The following is a 15,319-nucleotide window of genomic DNA, read 5'->3' on the forward strand; positions in this document are numbered from 1 at the left end:
AACCACTATCAGCAATCATAGCTAGACCAAGAACTTTTTGGTCTAAGCCACTGATCCCCCACCTTACTTTGCACGTGAGGACAATTAGATTTGTCGAGCAGGAGGCTCAAGTTTTTACCAGATTTTGCAAGTTTGATTTCTCTCCACTTACCAATCATTTCCAGGTGTGCCACTAATTTGGACACACTCGCTTTAGCAAGCTCACTGGTGGTCTTATTCAGCACAAGAGAGAGTGAATGAACCTAAGAACATGGGAAATAAAGCAAGACAGATCTTATTGGGAGAGAAAAGATACATGTCAGGCAAACAGAAACAAATTGAGGAAGATACAGAAAGGCTCAGCGAATTTGAAGTAAACACTTTTGTGGATGCCAATTTCATTTTTGCTTTCTTTTTCAGTCACATATAATCCGAAGAGAAAGCTGATGAGAAAGAGGCTCAACTGAACAGCCTAAAACCATGGGCCTCTGGTGTCGTCTCTGTGCTCACCTCATCTACACTTCGTTAGTGAAACATGTTATATTATAAAACAATTTTTCTCACTTTTGCATGTTTTTAATATTGCATTATTCTGTAATTACTCATAGAGATTCTTTACATCTTACCTTAAGAAATCCATCCAAGCAAAATGATAAATAGGACTTAGAATTCTGTTTACTGACTAGACAAATATTTAATAGAAGTCTCTGGTGATCAACTGGGACTTCACCTAGGAACTACCATCAAAGATTTTCTTTTCAAGGGATACACAGAAATAGGAACACCAAAATTCTGTCTTAGGAACCACAATCCTTGTAACAAATCCTGTATTGTAACACTGTCATTTCAAATATCAAAGGACTTCTATATATAGGACGTGTTGAGACAGGTACCTTAGCGTCATCAGTGGGGATAAGAGAGCAGTTGGAGAGAAGGAAGGTGAAAGTCGAAAAGATGGGACCTCAATTCACATTCACTGCTTCCAAGTACCAGACTCACCCCTGTATTTTCAGTGCCTGCCACTAAGCAGGTGCTCAGTAAAAGTTTGATGAATCCACAATAAGGAGGAAAAAAGACGGAAGAAGGCAGAAAGAAAAGAAGAAGAAGAAAAGAAGAGGGAAGAACATTTGTAGAGGAAGGCAGAGAAAAAAGGAGGGGATTGTTGTGGGTGCAGTGGCCTTGGAGACTGCAGAAAGCTTCCTAACAGACACACAAGTCTCAAGGAAACGAGATTATCATGAAAGAGGGAAACAGAAAGCTTCTAGTCACTTACGTAATCACCCAAATAACAAATACAGTGAGGCTAAAAACGCTTTGATTAGAGGAATCCAGCTGTCACAACCACACCCTGTTCTTAACGTGAATCCTAACATCACTAAAAGTGGGACAGATGTTGCATTCCCCGGGCATGACTCAACAAGAAGCACCCAGCGCGACCTACGAGGTGTTCTTAACACAAAGGTGAACCTGAATCTGAGGAAGCCTCTAGAGCTAACTTCCATTTCTAAAATTAGAAGATCAAAGAAGTCAAATGGCACCAAAAGGAAACCAAAAGAAAAATCCAGAATGTGGGACACTCTGCAGGATACTAACCCTGTGTCCACAAGGTTTCCACAAGCCAATGGCATGGGGGGAATGAAGACTGGTTTTCTTTAATTAACAGAGATTTAGGAGATATGACAGCTAATGACAGCTAACATAACATGTGAACCTTACTTGAACTCCCAACCAAAGGAGTCACATGGTATTTTATTTAATTCTCCCCCTTTTGTAGACGAAGAAACTACAGTTCAGAAAAGTAAAGTATTCCAATGAATTGCAGAGATCACAGAGAAGACATGAAGTTTCTTAACCATTCATTTCTCTCTATATAATCCACTAGTAAAAGGGCTACTCTGAGATAATCAGAAAGATCTGATTATGGATTGAGTAGTGTTACAGAATACCAAGAAATTCTCATTAATTTAGTTAGATGTGGGTATGTAAGAACATGTTCACATTTTTTAGAAATGAATACTGAAGCATCAAGAGGTAAAATCATGTATCCGGAATTCTGCTTTCTTCAGCAAAAAGAAAAAAGGAATAAAGTAAATGTGATGAATCTTAAAGGAACAGAGTAAATGGAAGTTCATTAAACTATTTGTGTTATGTTTGAAATTTTTCACAATAAAAATGTTTTCAAAAATTCTTATTCTAAAATAGCCCATTGCTGAAGGGCATTATCTGGTGGTGTTCTTGTGTGAAGCCAGCTATGTCTATCTGTGCAAAGGCCTCTGGAGCTCTTCCACACCCAACACCAAAGGGTTCCTGAGGCCATTCATGACTGGTACCCCAGGATGAAAGTCACGGCTACATAAAAAATGAGGTCCAAAACAATGACTGAAGCCTCTCCAGTTGCCATTCATCTGGCTAAACAAGGTTCCAGAGGTCTCAGAGTGCCGCAGAGGCACTCATCCACAAACAGAGATGGGAGAGATGACACTGATGCATGCCCAACTCTGCCCCGAAAGCTCTTCCATTTCTAGAGGAATGCAGCCTCTTGCCAGCTAAGGAAAGAAGACAGCAACTGGATTAAACATGACTCTCCTCCCTGACTGTTCCCCAGCAGCAAGTGCAAGTCCGCATTTGCTAAGACAAGTAGATAAAAAACTTCGCTCTCCAGGCACAGATGTCATCAGCCACTGCAGGGAGTCCCGGGCTCTGGAGGGTGCTAGTTCCGATGACATGCCCCCAAACAGTGAGTTGAGCTGCTGCTTACACATCTTACTGTGCTAAGCATACAGAACAGAATATAACCTTAAAATCAAATTCTATCTTTTTTAAGTGTTTTTAAACATTTACAATAAGAGTATCAAGGACAATTGTAAGTCTGGTAATCCACATAATAGCAAAACTATAAAAGCTATCAATCGCTGAATGCTCACTTCCTGCCAAGCACTGCGCAAAAGGCTCCCCTCGTATAATTATCTTACCTAATCTTTGCAACATTCCAATGATGGAGGCACCACTCAACACCTCCATTTCGTCGATGAGAAAATTGAGAGAGAAAGAAGTTAAAAACTGTGCCCAAGGCCACACAGCTACAGGTTACAGCAAAAGTGCCAGGATTCAAACCCAGGCGGTCTGACCTGAGACTTCATTCTCAATGGCTGTCCTGTTGCCTCAGTGAAAGCCAACAATGTTCTAAGTGAGCAGGGAGAGGATCAAAGCCACATTCTAGAATAGCTACTACATCCCAGATACTCAGCTAGGTACTTTACATACATTACCCCCATTTAGTTATCTTAATTAACTGGATGACAGAAGACCAGCAAACTGAGGCTTCAAGAAAATAAGGCATTCCACCAAACTGCAGGACCAAAAGGAAACGTGGACGGTTACCTAAACCATTTATTTTTCTTGCCTCCAGATGGGATTTATGCTAAAACCTTACCTAAAATATTAACAGACATCCAGAAGACTATATATAGCTCCCCTGTCAGTAAGATCTATTTCTTAGGGTGAATGAACAAGGGAAATGATACCTTGAGATCCAGCTTAGTGTTAACTGGATCCTGAAGTTCAGACTCTGAGAGAGCGTTTGATTCTGACTTCACATTTTGTAGAATGTCCTCAGGCAGCACCTTCATTGCATGGTTGTCGGCAGTGGAACCAATTCCAAAAAAATCTAGTATCACGACCCAGGTTTGTAGTGTGATCAGCACATCCAGGCAGTTAAAATCAACATCAATGTTCCGGTTAACTCGATTATAACTGGAAGTGAATTCTGGATGTTTCTTATCCACCAAGAATATATTGATATGTACCAAGGAATCATCAAATTTACTCTTTCCAGCAAGTATCTTGGGCTCATCTACTGTTGGTGAAGGAGGTGGGGTCAAGGGACAGTCCTTGTCTTGGACTTCCTTTTGCTTCTTCCGGGATGCTGAGGTGGGTCTTTGATACAGCTGGAAGACATTAGGAGCCTCTTCCATGTGGGAAGGGAGAGACCGAGGCATGTCAGGATACTCCACATTGGATACTGAAGGACAAGACTGAGAAAGATATTCTTTTTGCGCTAAACTAGATGGCTTAGGGGCTCCCCGAGACACCATCAGGTTTTTATATTTAGAATCTGGATTTTTCTCCAGTAAGTCTTCCATCAGCAGAGAGCGCAGGGCAATCTGAATAGATAAAGTCTGAGGATGGTCTTTACTGAATTCCACCTCAAAATCCTGAAACTTTAAGCTCACAAGACCCTGGGCCCCCAAAGTCAGATCTCCACTTAGCTGGACTTGAAGCTCTGATATACAAAAGTTGGCTTGAATCTGGGTAAAAGATCTGACTTCCTTCAGAGACAAGGACTTTTGAGAAGAGTTAGAAAGGCTGGAGTGGCTGAACAATCCATTCTCCTTCCTTTCAATAGAAGGTTCTCCACAGGTACTGAGGGAAGGCAGAGGAGAATTAGGGCAAGGTGAGGAGGTTGCACTGGCCGAAAACTTATTCAGATCTTCACTATACACAAGATTGTCCAGCGTTTGTAAAACCTGCTCATACACGTGCTTTGCTAACACCACCTGCAGTCAAAGAGAGAAATTCAGTTATCCCACTACCAATTATTAATTGCACTCAAATGCACCTGCCCACAAATTTCCAAAGTTGATGTTTACGGGTTTCCCCAAGATGTTACAAATTAGTTGACTGCAGGACTATCCCTTCTGTTCCTTTTCTGTCCTTAACTTGTCATGACCCATGTCTACTGATAAGGCCCTCCTCCTGCCTCCCCCAGCACCTCACAAAATAATCTTAACACAATCAATGTTCAATAAGTACTGTTGACTGTAGGCCTGAATCTGTAAAATCACTCTTTCTAACCCACAAAAACAACTGCAAAAATTGACAAGGACACTGCCAAAAGTCTAATGTGGTGATACCACAGAACAGAAAAATAAGACTCGCGGTTCTAAAACTCGCTAATCACCACCAATTAGCCTAACAACCTTTGTTTAGTTCAGCTAAACAAAGTGCTTTGTGGGCAGCCCCGGTGGCTCAGCGGTTTAGTGCTGCCTTCAGCCTGGGGTGGGATCCTGGAGACCCGGGATCGAGTCCCATGTCAGACTCCCTGTGTGGAGCCTGCTTCTTCCTCTGCCTGTGTCTCTGCCTCTCTCTGTGTGTGTCTCTCAAGGAATAAATAAATAAAATCTTTAAAAAAAAAAAAAAAAACTGCTTCGTAATCATAATAAAAAGCCATGATCACTTATGTTTCCTCTCCCCTTATATTTTGTTTTTTTTTATAGTTTGTTTTTGATTGTAACTTAGTAAAAAAACATTTTCACACAAGTTTTTTTATATACTTATAGGCAATTTTTTAACAGAGAAATTCCAAACAAACATAGAAACGGCAGAATTGGAAAGTGCCTGTTCTAAGCCCCTACTGAACTAACGTGTACCATCACGGAATAAGCCCTTCTATGAAGGACTGGAGGGGAATGTTACAGTGGACGGATCCAGATCTCCAGACCTGCACAAAATCATCAATCTCAGCATCACTAACCCAGAGACAACCAAGCATTACATGCCTCTTGACATAATGCAATAGGAGGAACCAACCCCACTGCTGAAGTGTTCTAGCCAAGAAAAAAAGGAACCTGAATCCAGTTAAACCTGTAGAGTTAATGTACAGTATTACAGGAAATGTGGGAGAACAAATTGAGTGACGCCATAAACGAACAGCCAGAGCCAGACTGTGGGACAACCTACAGGACAACTCACCTACTTGTCACAATGCAGTAATAGTGTGGGGAAGAAAACGAGAGGGAAGCTAAACCAAGACCCACACAACATATCACACAAACACAATGTACAGGTCTCATTTGGATCCTGAATGAAACAAAGCAAAGGTGAAAAGACCTTTTTCTTTCAAGTAATCAAAAATGTCTCTGAAATCTGAAAATGGATTAAAATTTGTTATGTTAACCAAGGAATCCTCATTTGGACATAATAATACCATTTTAGTTATGTAAGAAAATGCACGTTGACTACAGAGATACATTCTAAATATATAGCAGTAAAAATGGTATGACTGGGATTTGCCTTAAAAATGGTTCACCAAAAGGAGTGCTTGGGTGGCTCACTCAGCTGAGCGTCTGACTCTTGATTTCAGTTCAGGTCATGATCTCAGGGTCATAAGATTAAGCCCCAAATCAGACTCTGCACTGGGCGTGGAGCCTGCTTGAGATTTTCTTTCTCCGTCTTCCCCTCCCTACCCTATCCCCACCTAAAAAATAAAAAAGAGAGAGAGAGAGAAATGAGACAAATGTGGCAAAATATTGATAACTGCTGCATCTAAATGATGGGTACGTGAGGTTCATTAAACTATTCGACTGTATGCTTTAAATTTTTCATAATAAAGTGTTTTTAAATTATTAAAAATATGAATTATTAAATAATAACTTAGACTGATTTACAATCATTTTTAGAAGATTTTCATCAAAAATCACAGTAAATGAATGGTAACCATAAGAACATTAAGTCAACATAATCCAACAGAATTCATGTTATAGGGCAGCCCAGGTGTCAATGGTTTAACACCACTTTCTGCCCAGGGCATGATCTTGGAGTCCCAGGATCGAGTCCCACATCAGACTCCCTGCATGGAGCCTGCTTCTCCCTCTGCTCTGTCTCTGTCTCTCTCTCTCTCTCTCTCTCTCTCTCTCTGTCTCTCATGAATAGATAAAATCTTAAAAAAAAAAAAAAAAAAAGAATTCATGTTAAAAAATAGATTTCAGATGAAAATGTCAGTCTAGTAGCCACTACTGGTTATGCAAAAGTTTGGCCAAGATAGGAAAGCTTTGGGGAAAGTTCCCTCACCCAGGGACTCATATCCAGGAACTAGTGATGTCAAAAGGTACACATGTTCTGTGAACAGCACTCCTGAGTTACTCTAGAACAGCTGCCAGATACAGACTAATGACCAAGTACTGCCCAAGGCTAGGGTCCACTGTCCTAAGATCCTGCCTGTCCCTGCTGTTTTATAACAATACGCTCTTTGCTCTCATCCCTGTGAAAGCAGGAAAACTGACACTTCTGAAGGAAAAGGGATGACAGTTGTATACACATATACTCATCACACACACAGGCGTACTCACCATATACAAGCGCATGTGCAGACACACACACACACACACAGAAATCCCTATCCTGGCCCATTTCATTTCAAAGAGGGCACAACTAATTCTCCCTTGAGAGGATCTGTCAACAGCTCAAATAATCAGATTGTTTCATAGGCTGAGCCAAGTATGTCAAAAGAGTGACAAGAACTATATCCTCCTGGGAAAGACAGGCTCTGATTTTTTTAAGCAGTAACTCTGTTTTTCAAAGGCAATGAAATAAAAGATCTGCCTCCTCCTTCTATAGAACTCACTGTTCCTCCACATGAAGGTGGCCAACAAGACTGACTCCACAGCGATGAAAGCACACAATGAAAAGGCGCCACTTTCACAGAACAAGTTATTGACAGTAACAGGCAGTCACAACATCTCTTTGAATCTACATATTCTCCTTCTAACATTTTATATATACAACTATATAACAAGATATGGACACATCAATGTGGTATAAATATAAACATAGGAATTAAAAAAAAATACATAGGAATTCAAGTGCCCAGACATGAAAACCAACAGGTGTTTACCTGAACTGGGTTGACAAATTTCCCCTCGATCTTCATGATGCTAGAAGTTCCCAGGTCATCCGGACTAAGGGAGAAAGTCAATTCAGATTCTCTCTCTATAGGGATCTTCTCCAGTTTAAATTGAATGGTGGTGTTGTTCAGGATATGAAAAGCTGGCATGACACAGAGAAAAAGGACAGATTGGAAATACTAATACTTATTGCACTGTTGCTGATGAAGTACAGGGTGTATAAAATAGAGTCTGTGAGTTACCATTAGAGCAAGACAGCCTTGTCTATGATGGAGTGCAAACTCATAGCAAGACCAAGACCAAAACTCATAACAAACAGAGGTACAACATAAATTCATACACAAAAAAGAAACAATATGCTCTATTTCATGGCTTCAAAGTACAATGCGATGAACATTAATCCAGACCAGGTCTCTAAACTTCCCTTAGCCTCCCATGCCAGCATTTTCCAAAGCAAACTGCTCATCCCTACCCAGCTTTCAAGTACAGATTGATCCCTCCTACCAGGCCTACATCAAAATCAAGAACAGTACCAGGTTCTAAGTGAACACCTTTATCCCAAGCAGAGAAAGCAATCTTTAGGTAGGATGTAAGTGAAAGGTGAATTAACACCTGAGAACCACAAATGAAGAAATTCTCAAAGACATGAATTTCTTTCTTCACCAGTAAGTAAAGCCAGGCTTTAGGGCTCACCTGATGTTCATGGATGCCAAGACTAATAGATTGAACTGTTTGGTTTTTAGCAGATCAGATCAAGAACACAAATATAGGCATCTTATACCCAGACCCTGAACCAATCCATTACAGAAGATGGTAGAAAACTGTTAGGAAAATATAACATCCACAGACTAAATTTTGTATTCCACTTTTGTCAATCCCTCCAGCTATCTTGGACTATAATATCTAACTAGCAAAGATCTACAGCTTAGAACTGTAAAAAATCAGATGTATTTGACTAAAGTAAATAATACTCTGACAGACTCCACCCTCTGAAGCATTCCTATAAATGGGCACTCATCCAGTGTTAAAGGGGACAACCTTAAAAAAAAGAAAAAATTCTTATTTTGCCAAATATGGTATCCAATGGGAAAAACTGAAAACATACCAACCTGGTATGAAGCATTCTATTAAAATTCTATTTTGAAAAAATAAATAAAATAAAATAAAATAAAATAAAATAAAATAAAATAAAATAAAATAAAATAAAATAAAATATAAAATAAAATAAAATAAATAAAATAAAATAAAATAATAAAATAAAATAAAATAAATAAAATAAAATAAAATAAAATTCTATTTTGATTTCTTAAATACTCACTGGGGACAATTCTAAAAGAAAAGGTTTTTGTTGTTGTTTTGTTTGGTTGGTTGGGGTTTTTTTGGTTTTTGTTGTTGTTTTAAGCAAAGTACCACCACATGCACTGGGCTTGGAATCTTTAGACAAAATGAGACAAAAGATTTGCGCTCCTCACCTTGACCTCTGTGCAAAGATTCAAAGAAATCATGTCGGGTAAATTGAGCTTCCTCCTGACTACTGGCACTGACAGACCCAGAAGAACAAAACGCCCGGCTTACTTCGGATCCAGGACCCTCTCTGCCTGCCAACTGGGTACAATTCAAAGAATATAACTTAATGTCTTTAATTTCTACTCGCAGACGGTCACTTCTGGATTCATCATCTCCTGACACAAAATTCTGGATGAATATTTGTCCCAAGTGTCCCACCAACAACTCAGGACTCCCAGGCTTCCGAGGGATAGAAACAACAGGGGATTCAATGTTTATGTTCAAGATTAGCTTTACGGTGTCAGAATGAGACCCAGCGAGGCCAAACCCATACATTTCATTTTCTTCTAAGATAAAGGATTCCCGGGCCTTCCTTGGAGTTTCAAAGAGTGATACCATCTCACTGTACTCCGCCGTCTTGGTAGCTAGTACTGTAGTGACTTTGGTAGCTGCGCTTTTCAACATACTTCGAAAATTTTCTTCCAGCTCATCCATGGACAGGGTCAACTCCTTCAAAAATTTAGCAGAGTGGTTATAATGCAAGGAAGCCATCTTCAGGTTGAGAAAACACTCCTGCTTAGATTTCTCAACAAATGTGAAACTCAAAGCTTCGCTGAGGGCTGCATCTTCCAGTCTAACAAAGACAGATTCAAAGTACCCAATATCACTAACGATATTTTCATAGCCTATGGAATTCCCAATGCTGACAACATACTGGTTCTTAACATTATCTTGTGTCAAATCCATAAGCTGCAAACAGCCCAGAGAACCATTCATGTCAAATGTGCTACCCATTGAGACATTAACTTTCGTGCCACCAATACTTGCAGTTGCAATTTTTCTGCCGTATTTCTCGCCATTTGCCATTCCCACCGTCCGAAGTAGTAGTAAATTAAGCCTGTGGATTTCCACTGCAACCTCAGTGTTCTGTTCATATGTAGACTGGTAAGCTCCTTCTTCCCTAAAGCTTCTTTCAAAATCAGTCATTAAAGGCTGAGGACTCAAATCATCTTTTTCCTTAGGAAAAGATTTTTGAAGAAAACCAATCAGTTCCACAATTGTCTCCGGGTTTAGGATAATATCAAGATTATTCACCTGTAATGAAATCACCTGAAGAGTGCTGTCCAAATTCATCGACGGGCACTCTGAACTCACAAACTGATATTCCAGTTTAATGAGGGACTCCTGTTCTTTGGTGAGAATTTTGTCAAGCGAAACACCAGTAGCTGATGGGTCATTTAGTGTGGCAGCATTAGTGGGGTGGGCTGCATTGGATCCAGAGACAGGAGACTGGGCCCTGCTATCCCGGAGGCTTCCAGTTGGAATATCAAAGCTCAAGTTCTTATGTGAAGCCATCAAAAGGTCAAAATCAGCACCGTACGTCTGCATTGTGTCCACCAGGAGCAAGCCATGAACGGTCAGGGAGACCTCAACGTCGTAAGGCCTCTTCACAAAGTGAGCATTGGTCCCAAACACTTTGAGCACGGAAATGTACCGGCCATTGCTCTCCACTCCAAGCTGCATGCAGTTCACCTTAAATTCAGCCAGGAGGAGCTGCGACTCTACCAGAACCTCACGGGTGTGCTGCTCCAAGATCACAAAGCTCTGGGTTAAATTCATTACTGAGTCTTGCAAACTTCCCCGTTGCCCTCCTTGGGGAAAAATCTTCTCTTTAAACTGAGTGTCTGAAGTCTTCATTTCTGGGGTAGTCAGGAGAGCAAAGCAATTCTTTAGAGCAGATATTTTATCTTCATTGATGTGGATTTTCAAGTCTGGTAAATTGCCTGAGAGCACAGCTCCAGGGTACTTGGGATCTGATGTATAAATCAATCGACGTTCTAATTGCAGGTGAACATTGAATTTCTCAACCACGTGGGTTGGTCCCACATCAATATCCTGGACATGCTTCCAATTGTCCTTCACTCGTCCAACCATGATCTGGAGGTCCATAAATGACAGGGAGTACCTCTCATACATCTTCGTGCTCATTAAATGGGCCTGAAGCTGCTCTTCACTGAATTCAACTCCAGCAAAAGGAGGTGTTTTCCCTCCGTCACCACTGCTTTTCTCAGGAGGTGGGGTGTTAGGAGGTGTGGCAAGAGGCGTCTTATATTCATCATCACTAAACTGGTTTTCTTCAGATGCTATCCCATCTCCACTTTTCCTCTTGGAGTCATCTGCAGATAAAAAGGAAGATTAAAAGTATTATGTCTGTTCCTTCCTTACTCTTCCCTTTATTGTAATAATTAAGGAAAAAGAGAATCAACCCATTCCAATTTAAAAAAATAAATGGATGAAAACTCTATGCATAAAATTCTGATTTTACCATTTACTGGCTTTAAACTTATCTATTAATTTTGAAAGCAAAACACAAAACAGAAAAAATAGAACCCTGCTGACATAGGAACAGAGGTCAGGGAGCAGAAAAAATGACCCACTGCCCCACCACTGCCACAAGCTGCTCTCACCAGTCATTCTTACATCACTCTCCACAGTCATCTGTCTGTTTATCTTTTCCTGTATTTGTCTAGGTGTTCATTTTGCTCCCTCCACTAGAATGTTCCAGAAGAACTCAGGCCTCATGTATCTTACTCAACAATACTCCAGGTGCCAGATCAGTGCTTGCAGCAGTAACTGCTCAGCATCCCATCCCATTCCAGCCTGAATTCACAACTCAACCCTTCTCTTCTACAGACTTCTACAGTCCAGTCTTTTACCGCTCAGTGCTAAGTCAACTACAAAATCACACCACTGGTTTCTGCCACCCACGTCTGTTCCATGTTTATGGTTTACAAGTTCAAGTAGGTGCTTTCCGTGGTCTTAAGATCCTTCCCTTCAGATCTAATTCCCTTTAACATTCCCCGTAGCACCAAACTTTGCCACTCGTGTTTGAATCCTCTATCTCTTCTCTTTTGGGTCTTCTCTCTAGGTTGAGATTATTTGATAAGCTTCCTCAACCTTTTACCCCATGAATCCCCTTTCTTCCTGCCCATCTCAAGGTAAACAATAAATACTTTTTGGACCTAGTCACAGTAATGAAATAACCTTCCAGGAGTCTCTTTTTAGAATATCCCTAATATTCCTAAATAGAGTAAATCCCTATTTTTGAAATGAAGTTCAGAGAAATATTTTTAAAATACAAAATGTTGCTTGAGAAATACAAATAAAAACCACAATGAGGGCAGCCCTGGTGGCGCAGCAGTTTAGCGCCGCCTGCGGCCCGGGGTGTGATCTTGGAGACCCAGGATCGAGTCCCACATCGGGCTCCCTGCGTGGAGCCTGCTTCTCCCTCTGCCTGTGTCGCTGCCTCTGTGTGTGTGTGTGTGTGTCTCTATGAACAATAAATAAATAAAATCTTTAAAAAAAAAAAAAAAACACAATGAAATACTACTTCATATTCATTAAAAAAAAAATGGCTATAATCCAAAAGACAGATAACAACAAGTCTTGGCAAGGATGTAGAAATTGAAACCCCCATACGCTGCTGGTAAAACAGTAAAATGGTACCACCCTTTTGCAAAACAATCTGGCAGTTCCTCAAACTGTTAAACACGAAGTCAGCATATGACCCAGCAATTCCACACTGAAATATGACCAAGATTTTGAAAACAGGTATATACAAAAGTCTGCACATGAATGCTCATAGCAGCATTATTTGCAGTAGCCAAAAAGCAGAAACAACCCAAATGCTCACCAATTAATGAATGGATAAACAAAAGGTGGTATATTCACACCAAAGAATATCATTCAGCCACAAACAGAAACAAAGTACTACTACAAGCTACAAAATAGATAAATCTCAAAAATATTATGCTAACTGAAAAAAGTCAGGGGATCCCTGGGTGGCTCAGCGGTTTGGCGCCCGTCTTCAGCCCAGCGCCCGATCCTGGAGTCCCGGGATCGAGTCCCGCGTCAGGCTCCCAGCATGGAGCCTGCTTCTCCCTCTGCCTGTGTCTCTGCCTCTCTCTCTCACTCTCATAAATAAAAAAACTAAAAAAAAAAAAAGAAAGAAAAGAAAAAAGTGAGACATAAAGATCCATATATTGCATGACTGCATCCTTATGAAATGTTCAGAATAGTCAAATCCACAGAGATAGAAAGAATAATGGTTGGCAGGGTCTAGAAGAAGAGGTAATGGAGAGTGACAGTTGACAGGTTTGGAATGTCTTCCCAGAATGATGAAAATGTTCTGGGATTAGATAATATAGTAAATTGCACAATTCTGTCAATATCAATAATAACTAAACGGTCCATTTTAAAGCATATCCCAATATAACTATTATCAAAGAAGTAACAAGTGAACTTTGGGGTTAAAATGTCATAAAAAGCCCCCTTTTTTTTTAGAGAGAGAGAAATTGAGAGAGAACCTCAAGCAGCTCCACAATCAGCACGGAGCCCGACATGGGGCTCAATCTCACAACCCTGAGAGATCATGACCTGAGCTGAAATCAAGTCAGATGCTCAAGCTACTGAGCCACTCAGGCACCACTAAAACTCGTTTACTAGGTTAAGCATAGACAGATCAACCCATGCAGGGTATGTCTTCACATTTATATCATACCTTGGGTATTTGTCAACAGCATTCTCCCTAGATCCACAACAACTAACACAGGATTCTTGAATTTGAAATCATCAGGAAAGATCACCTGAGGGGCAGAAATATCTAGTCGCACTGTCCACCTTTTACTCTCCTCCTGTAGAAATAAAATAAACTATAAACAACAAAACCACAACTGCAAAAACTGAACAGCATTATTAGTTGGGCTCAAGCCTTTCTTGAAAGCCACACTCAGGGTTATGGGATGACTTAAAGATCTACGGTATTACAGAAAAAGTTTAAAACAAAAGTAGATCCAAATCCTTAAGGATTTGAGACATTATCACAGGTAAATGTTTAAAGTGGGAGAAAAAAAATTAGCAAATTACCAGACGGGGGCGGGTGGTCTTTGATTATGGTGATCCATGGCTTAAGAAAGATCATGCTTCTAAATTTATAGGACTTAATATCTCACCGTATTGCAGAAATTATGGAATTCCAATAAACATCCAAATTCAAGTATTTTTACTTACAGACATTACTAACCACAAACTTTCAGGTCAAAATACCTTAGTGGAAAACACAAGCTTTGACATTTGAAATATAAAAAAACACACCAAGCCATGAGTGTGTTCACTGTTCTTCCCTGCAACTAAAATTAGCCTTGAATATATGAATGTGGTAAAAAGCTAAGATACATAAATGTCATCAGAAAGAAACCTCTTTGACTAAGATAACAAGAGGATACTACTTGTTGCATTTGTCTTGAAACACACACACTCGAAACAGAAAACAGGACTAATTCTTCATCCCATACCACCTTCGGCTCCACTTTACTTGGAACAGTTCTGCTGTCCCTTACACTTACAGGGGCTCTGCTCCCCAAAGGGAGCTGCACTTTCCCTGCTCTACCTACTGCTGCATCTAAGCAGGGCACCTCCATGCCACTGTGCTACAGACTGAGTTTTGCTGGACTCGTAAAGTATTTCTTGGCTCTCCTTTTCTATGGCGTCCTCACGTCGGCTGGTCATTTAGTAGCACAAAGTGACTATCTACCCTGGAAACAAAACTGGGGCACCATTCCAGGTGTTTTTCATCTGATAATAGTAAGTGAAGGGGAATACTCTTATGTAAAACATTTGTAAAACATCAGGTACAGAAAATGGAACATGAACAAATCTTAAGAGAGTTCTAAGACGGACACAGGGAAGAAACACGGTTTAATCCCAGCCATTTGTTTTTATTCTTGATACTCTGACTGTAAAAGCCAGGAGATTTTATTTTGGGTTAGCTATGATGGATTTCCTATGTTCAGTTAATTTACTGATTGTAGTTGAAACAAACAGGTTTAACTAGAGGAGGTGAAGAACTTGACAGAAAGAACGCCTGCCCCCACCCTGCCCCTGCCCCTGCCCCACTTACAATGAAATCACCCACTAGCAAACGATCGAGAGTTTGTCGGATTTCCGCCTTGGTCTGCATCTTCAGTTTGTTGTACTGTCTTCGGGCAGCTTCTGCCACTCTCAGCTCAAGTTCAGACTGATAACCAAAACCTGCAAGATTAGGGATGCACAGGAGAATGAGCATTTTCCTTTTTTTTTTTTTTTTTTTTTGA

General features: G+C 40.4%; 1 protein-coding gene across 10 annotated transcripts in view; it reads right to left on the reverse strand.

Moving 5' to 3' along the window:
* Nucleotides 1-15,319, reverse strand: part of VPS13D (vacuolar protein sorting 13 homolog D) — a 236,859-nt gene that overhangs the window by 195,226 nt on the left and 26,314 nt on the right. For all 10 annotated transcript variants that reach the window (XM_072828308.1, XM_072828307.1, XM_072828306.1 and 7 more), the window contains exons 17-22: nt 15,127-15,257; nt 13,729-13,861; nt 9,134-11,344; nt 7,652-7,803; nt 3,504-4,535; nt 152-242 (exon numbers count right to left, since the gene is read on the reverse strand). In XM_072828308.1, coding sequence (XP_072684409.1) covers nt 152-242; nt 3,504-4,535; nt 7,652-7,803; nt 9,134-11,344; nt 13,729-13,861; nt 15,127-15,257 — 3,750 coding nt within the window. The remainder of the gene's footprint in view (nt 1-151; nt 243-3,503; nt 4,536-7,651; nt 7,804-9,133; nt 11,345-13,728; nt 13,862-15,126; nt 15,258-15,319) is intronic.

The sequence above is a fragment of the Canis lupus genome, chromosome 5 (genome assembly GCF_048164855.1).
Source record: "Canis lupus baileyi chromosome 5, mCanLup2.hap1, whole genome shotgun sequence".
Lineage (NCBI taxonomy): Eukaryota > Metazoa > Chordata > Mammalia > Carnivora > Canidae > Canis > Canis lupus.